Genomic DNA, 8,007 nt, shown 5'->3' with positions numbered 1-8,007 from the left:
TCCAGAGTAGTGTTTGAAACACAAACTCTCATTGTGCTAGGTGGACCCACTCATCCTCCATCCTAAGCATCAGCAAATGCCCCCTTTTCATGTTCAAGTGTGAACTTGCATGTTATCATTTTACACATAAGGAGTCCAGATTTTTTCAGGGCTCACGGGTATATTTTATACTGAACAGGGTCGATGTTGCTCCTGTTAGCCAATGTCTCTTTTTCTATTGTAGTTGGCTAGACATGGTGCAGTGAGCCAGGAACTATCATTTTCAAACACATTCCTTGCCTGGATCAAGCTGAAATGGCATTCCCCAAAATGCATTTTCAATTTGCTGTGAAATGTAACAATTTATTTTATAAAATCTTGTCTAAAAGGATGAAAACTTATACAATTAAATCCGGTATGGTAACAGCTTTGAGTTTTAGCAAAGGTCAAATGTTAATTATATATCCTTTAAAATAAACCCATTACAGATGCAGTGACATCTGATAAAAGAAAACTGACTTTCCACAACACATTTGTTACATTTCTTCACGAAAACCCATATGTAGTTAAGATTTATTGGATGGAAACTCACACTTGAGTTGCATTAAGATTGACTCAGAGACAATAGAGATTGACTTTTTTAGTTGATTCCAAATAAAAAAAAAAAAAAACACTTTACAAAAGTCTTGAGATCTGCGAGGAAATTGTTGAAAAGTTTTTGTTCAAAAGGATATATATATATATATATATATATATATTTGTATTCAGCAATTAGACCAATGCATTTAATTGATTGAAACTGACAGTAAATACATTAACAATGTCACAAAAGATTTTTATTTTAAATAAATGCTGTTTTGAAGGCTCTTATGAAATTTCTATTTATCAAATCCTGGAAAGAAATGATGGCTTTCACAAAAATAGTATGCAGTACAACAGTTTTCAACTTTGATAATAATGATAAATGTTTCTTGCGCAGCAAATCATATTAGAATGATTTGTGAAGGATCATGTGACATTGAAGACCGGAGTAATGGCTGCTGAAATGCAGCTTTGCCATAAAAAAAAAAAAAAAAAAAAATATATATATTTTTATAAATAAAAAAAATTAATCCTTTGAATAGTAAATCCATGGTGAGCCTAAGAGAAAACATTAAGAAATTTTACTGACTCAACAGATTATCTTACTTTAATTTAGCAGCTGTTTTAAATTCCTATGAAAAGCATAAATTGCTTGAAAAAGACATTAAACAATTTGAAAACTGCTTGAAAAATTTTTGCATTGCGTTTGACTGTCTCAGAAAAACTGAAAACCAGCCTAATCGATTTTGTTCAACAAGAAAGTTGCTGGTTGTTTGTTCTTGAACAGAAACGACGGATTCTTGCTAAACACTGGCTCTCTGTGATCAAGTATTCGTGCATAGTCTCCAAATCAACTGTGATGCTGCTCAAGTAGCCGCGTCATTCATATTCGACAAAGTCTGAGAAACGACAGAATAGTTGGTTCTTCTGCTCTGAGGTAATCCAAACCTTTTGGAGAGAGACCATTCCTGACCCATCATGCCCCACCCCCATTCTCCCGCCCCTTACTTGACGTCGAAATTTGCAACAACAAACGGTCTGACCAATAGGAATCTCTAAACCTTCCGCAGGAGTAGAATGGATAAAGCAAAACTAGCGGGTCAGAAAAGGGCCAGTGTGTGAATTTGAATGCCGTGTTATTATCTGTTCGCGTCCCGATGCGTACTTAATGACGGACGACAAGCGCACGCCTGTGAATTTATCGGTTCAGCCGGGGAAGCGTGAGGTTAGCTCGCGAGCGCATTCGGATGTGAGCGAGAGACGCGAGAGGACGAGCTCGTGATCCTCTCTTCTGCCCACAAGAAAGACAAGAATCACCGCACTGTCACACGGGCACGAACCGGGGAGATGGAGTGAACAACCCGTTTGCTGGAAATACCACTTTTCGTAATTCAGGCTTCTTTTTTAAAAAACATGGATTACAGGAAAATGTCTTTATAGATTCAACGCAATTGTGGAACAAACTTTTTCTTTTGGATGGACCTTGCAAACATGTTCTGAGCTGAGGGATTTTCCCCTCACTTGATGCAATGGAAATATGAAATATGCATACTTAAAACTGACCTGACGCCAGCCAAACGATTACAGACTTCGATATGGCAACTCGTGCAGGTTTGGTTCGTGGCGCGCGCACATTCACTTGGCCTTTCGCTTGTATGCTTGTGTGTTTTAGTTGTTTTTCCATCGCCTCCTCCAACCGCCACGGCCGTCGGTTGATTTGCTGGCAAGCGATACTGAACTGCCAGTCGGAGCCAGAGTGTCATTACGCTTATGACCAGTACTTGCACGCCTGTGACTCGATCCTGAGCGGCCAGAGGAAGAAGTGTCCCAGTCACTGCATCTCGTCGCTGGTGCAACTCAACCTGACCAAGAGCGGCCCGGCGCTGGAGGACTGCAGCTGCGCCTCGGACCCCCGCTGCCGGGAGATCAAGCGAGCCATCGAACCGTGCTTACCCAAAACCAGCAGCATGGGCTGCACCGAAGCCCGGCGCCAGTGCGAGAGGGATATCCAGTGCCGAAGCGCTATGGGCGATTATTTACTGCACTGCGGGAAACTCTTCAGCGGCTCCAGCTGTTCGAACCCGTGCCGCAATGTCATCGCGAACATGCGCAAACTTCCCAAAGCTCAACTTCTGGATACTTGCGTCTGTGATGGTTCAGAGCGGACCGTCTGCGAGTTTATCAAAACTAGTATGAAAACCCTTTGCTTTGACTCTCCCCCCGTGGATGAAGAAGGCTCCAGTGGGTTGGACGATGATGAGCCCGATGATGAGGATTACCCAGAGCCAGAACCCACGCGGAACACAGGTTCTGCTGTTGTGGCATGTTCTGTTTTGACCGTGGTGGCATCCATTTTGGCTCTAGTGCCGCTTCCTTGATCAATTTTAAGTCGAGTTAATGATCTGCTCCAAAGGCTTTTCGGGAATAGTGCATTTTTGCCATTTTTCTCCTGCTTTCTAGTTCGTTTTATGTCAAGCTGTTGTTTAAACATTTATTCCTTAAAACGATCTAGTCTTTATTTTTATGTATAGCAAGCAATCCAATAGTGACGATCATATTCAACTTTTATCAGGTGTAAAATAGATGCTTATTTTTTTCATCATCTTCTACTAGTTTTCCCAGTAGTTACTAGTGTCTATTCCATTTTTTTTCTAGTAAACTTTATCTTACTAGTTACTTGTTAGTTACCTTTTACTGGTCAGAGTAGATAAAAAAGTAAATAAGTAAATAAAAATGTTACCAGTATGCTGAAAACCTAAATAGATTCTTTCATGTGCCAAATAGTTTCTGAACCACAACTGGCAAAAATCGTCAATTTCATACCAGTAACAATTGATTAGTTACTTGACATGACTTGGGATAGTGACTAGTAGCAAAATAATTAGGAATTACATGGAATGAATAAATACTAATTACTAAAGAATCAAGTGTTTTGAAGAAAATGTCATTGTTGGATTACTTGCTAGAAAAAAAAAGCACTAGTAACATAAAAATAACAATTAGTTAGCTTTAAGGCATAAGTGTAAACACAGCTTGACATGATTTTGTTCCAAAGAGTACAAGTTAAGCTTTGAGTGACACTGAGGTGCAGTTCTTATCCAGAAATTGTCACATTGTAAACGTGTTTTGATTCACTATGCAGATTTACAGTTACAGATTCAGCGCAGGTGAACAATGCTTTGTCTATTGAAAGTTTTAATTATCAAGCTCAAATTCTGATTCTGAAGTTAAAAGCAGGGATACAAAGTACTTTAGGTCAGTCAACTGCCTTAAACACCAGCTTGCCTATTTCAAGTGCTATTTTGTAAAAGACAAATTTATTTCCTTAAAGATATAGAAAAAGTTTATTTTGTTACCTAGATGTTTTAACAGTGAAAGTTGTAATTATAAAACTGTGCACTGCCAATGTAAAACTAGATTTAAACAAAAAAAAAAAAATATGTAAAGTATTTTTATAAAGTTGCAAATGACTTTGGATAAGTTCCTTCTGTAAAAAAGTGTTTGGAATGCTGGAATGAATAAGGAGTAGATCTCTATTTTAGCTGGTAACATTTGATACATCTTATGAAAGTCCTAGAGATTCAAGAGAGAGAACTTTATTTTTGTCTTAAAGTAACCTTCAAAACAAAGGGTGATGATTCCAGCTTTAAAGGGAAGTTAATTTTTTTGTTGTAATTATTTTTCTTTTAAGATATTGTACAGTGTACAGATTGTCAGAGAATCTTTTAATTGTTATCTAAGATGAACTATTGACTGTGTAGAAATGTCTAAATGTCTGAATTCACTGTATGGCTGCCTCAGTGATGTTCTTTTTATAGAAGGCATAAAAACAAAAGTACAAAGACTTAAACCGAGTATGTGTAATTCTTTTTATTTTTGTCATATTTCATAATGTCATTACAAAGTGTCACTGTATCGACCCCATGCATGGATTACAATGCAAAACCTAGATTATGTGAGCTAGCCAAGCACAGCTTTTCAGGAACAGTTTAGGTATCACACGTAAGGAGCTTGAAGCGCTGACACACGACTTAGCAAACACAAGTGTTTGCTGAAGGCATAAACCCTGATATTTGGATATCTTTAGAATGTGAAGACAAAAGTGCGAGTTGCTTTTCCCTGGGGTGTCCGTGTTGCATCCGGGCCAAGACAGACAGAGGTTTATTTATTTTTCAATCTCTGTGTTTATTTAAAGGCTTTTGTCTGCACGCCAGTACTGTATAAAGAAGGATTTTAGTTCTTCTAAACTAACAGAGAAACAGTAGCAGAACAACACAAATTGCAAATTGATTATCTTGTAACAAGTTCTATATCTGAGTGGATTGATCTTTTTAGATACTGAAATGGAAAGCCAGCAGAAATTCATTTTCAATAAGTAAACTTGAACTTAACAGTGTCAGGATTCTTGATACTACTTTTTCTTAAAAGCAAATTTATCTTATTTGCAGTGTGACTGGAGACCCTTGTTTTAACCATCTTAATAAAGAGAGACTAAAAATATGTATCTGGGATACAGCACCCGAGTTTGTCTCGTGAATGGTGAAAGACTTGTAGAGAACTACTCAAATTTTTAGTAAAACATTTGTGCATTACGCTAAACTTCCACTTGGATTGTATCAATTGCTGTTGCATGTATTTCCATTTTACACTTGAACAAATTTGTGCCAAGTTTTCTGTATGATGTAATGGGTTGCTTGATTGTTGGTAAATGTTATCAATGAAGAAAAAAATGACATTTGCAGGTTTTCATCTGGGGCTTGAGGGTGCATATATGCGTATATTGTTGCCTCCATGTCATTTAATCATGTTCAGCTAGGCCTCTCTCTGTCTCTCAGCTCCACGCTGTTAAAACCCTCCACTCTTATTCTCCCACTCTTGTCACCAGGGTCTTCAAATGGGGGTGATGGTTGCAAAATGTTTTATTAGAGTGGGGACAAGGGCCCTTCAGCCCACTGAATGGAGGAGAAGTCGAGTGGCACTTTTGTCATGGTAATGTTAAGCACATAATAGTTCACCAGCACAATGCCCAGGGACTTCATTCCTCTAGAGCTCGCTGACACCTCTTCAGAGCCGAACCACGGGGTAGCATGTGGGAAAGATCCGCTGGCCCCCGGTCCACATACTCTATGCAGTCCCCACTCCTGCTTATGTACTTCATCATCTTTGGGGGGTAGTCGAAGACCACATTTTTTTCCCCTCTTGCGCTCAGTTTCAGTCCATGCAATAGAGCCCAGCATGTGCCATATGAAATAATGAAAGAGCACTCAGAATGCCCAATAGGATGGAACAATTGAAATCGAGCATCTAAACTAGTCATGTCACTGTGGCCTCTTCAATAAAAAGATAGATTTTTTTTCTCTCCTGCAGTGGCATTGTGGGTCAAGGTAGAGAGGAGACTACTGCCATGGAAGTCTATTTCAGAGTAATGCGTTTGCAGCTGATGCCTTTAATCCTGAGTGTTTAATCTTGGTTAGGGTTTATATAAGAAATCTGATTTTAGACAATACAAGAAATTAAGTGTTTTAGAATGTTGAATTAGGATTTTTTTATTATTATTATTGTTATTATTATATTTCTACATTTATTTTTAATCATTTTTTTCAGTGTTCACATTCAATGAATGTTCTATTTTAACAAAATTAAAAAATCAAAAATGTAGGTTTAGACTAAAAGTTGTTTCATTATTAATTTAGATGCACCAATTGTCTTGAGGCCGTACACTACACTTGTTGTGTTTTCAATTACCGCTTGGAAAAAAAAAATTGTTCCACATCCAAGAGGTACGGGAAAACGACAGGAAACCTCACAGCAGGGCGTTCGAGTTATATTTCAGCAACATTTTGCAACTATTCCTTAGCCCATAAAATTTCAATACTTTTGTCGTAGTGCTCAAGCATAGGTTAGAATGAAGAACTGTTGATGTCAAACTCTTGAGAAATGATGTGATAAGTGATGAGACATGTACACAGTTGGTATGGCTGAGCCTGGGCTAAGCAATGAAATGGAAAGCACATTGGGTAGGATTTAGTCTAATCCTTTAAAGTTAGCACAAGGTATTTAATAATGAAGTTGCTGGCTGAGGCCCCCTGTAGTCTTATTCCTAAGTAACAGTTGTTTTCTAAATGATATGCTGGAAGCTGTGAGCTGGTCTCTGGCGTTTAAACACTCTGTTTGTTTATTAGTTGCTCTATATAGATTTTTGACTATTCTTTCTTTTTACACCCACACTGTGCATATGCTCCCTTTTTAGAGATGAAGGAACTGTTCTTTTCTTTGTTCTTTAGAGACAAATCAGGGTTTTTTCCTCACCAAGCTGCCACTTTGATTTCATCATGGAAGACCTTTGTTGAGTTCATGGCTCTTTGAAATGAGTAAAAAGACCTATGTCCTGGCTCTCTCGGGGTCTGCCGCTTTATCCTGGATGTGAAAGCTCAGGATTAAACCGGTCACAAAGAGATCGCTTACCTGAGAGTTTGCTAAGGGCATCTCCCAAATCTGCACCCTATATTTAGTGCAATAAAGCGAGCTTAATGTCCTGTTCTTATATTGTTGGAACTCTGGAAACGACTCGTACCATTTCTGTTAGCATTGTTGCGAACACTGACATGAGCTTTTTGTGATAGTGAGGCATGTTTATTCTTTCTAGATGGCAATAGCCAATGACATTTTGACATTGGCCAATTTCAGGGTTTCCCAAATTTTAGTTTGCTAACAACAATTAATGAGAAGTTGGTAATTAAATCATAAAATTGAAAATTGCAATAAATTGTATTAAAATAATAAAAAAATTTTTTTACTATTATTTGACAAAGGAGAACCTTAAACATGTTAATGTGTTGTTAAATTATTAATTATTTTATATAACTTGAAATATCAGGGGGTCCAGGAAATACTAAGAGTGTCTAAGGCTGAAAAAAAATGTGAATCTCTGCCTTGGCTGGTCGCTGGTATGTATGTAGCGTTGAAGTTTTAAAGAGATGACAACATTTACTCATCCTAATGTTGTTCCAAACCTGATTGAATTTCTTTCTTCTAAGAAGATATTTTGAAGATTATTGGTAACCAAACTTTTGCTGGTAGCCATTGACTTCCATAGTATCGAGGAAAAATAAAATGGCTACCAGCAACCACCGACATTCTTCAAAATATCTTCTTCTGTGTTCAACAGAACCAAGAAATTCTTATAGGTTTGGAACTACTCGAGGTTACATTTTGACTAAATTTTTGATTGAACTATTAGCTACTTTAAAGCTAATGGATGAATAATGCTATTATGAAGCATGATAGCATTGTGTTTATTTAAATTGACTGTACATAGGCACTGCAATAAAAGCATGCAAGTCATTTCTGTTAATTCACATAACATTTGTATTAGCTGTTAAACTGACAAAAGTTCAGTGTCCATATGTTACAGCTGAGCAAATTGTTTTAATATTTTACTACTCT

General features: G+C 37.6%; 1 protein-coding gene across 1 annotated transcript; it reads left to right on the top strand.

Annotated features, from left to right (window-relative positions):
- Positions 1-1,604: 1,604 nt before the first annotated feature.
- On the top strand, positions 1,605-4,405 carry LOC109065634 (growth arrest-specific protein 1-like). The gene has a single exon (XM_042757360.1). It carries the CDS (start codon positions 2,157-2,159, stop codon positions 2,937-2,939), a length of 783 nt encoding a protein of 260 aa, XP_042613294.1. The 5' UTR covers positions 1,605-2,156; the 3' UTR covers positions 2,940-4,405.
- The last annotated feature ends 3,602 nt before the right edge of the window (positions 4,406-8,007 follow it).

Source organism: Cyprinus carpio, chromosome A5 (genome assembly GCF_018340385.1).
Source record: "Cyprinus carpio isolate SPL01 chromosome A5, ASM1834038v1, whole genome shotgun sequence".
In the NCBI taxonomy this organism is placed as follows: Eukaryota; Metazoa; Chordata; class Actinopteri; order Cypriniformes; family Cyprinidae; genus Cyprinus; species Cyprinus carpio.
This window is presented reverse-complemented; position numbering and strand designations above follow the sequence as displayed.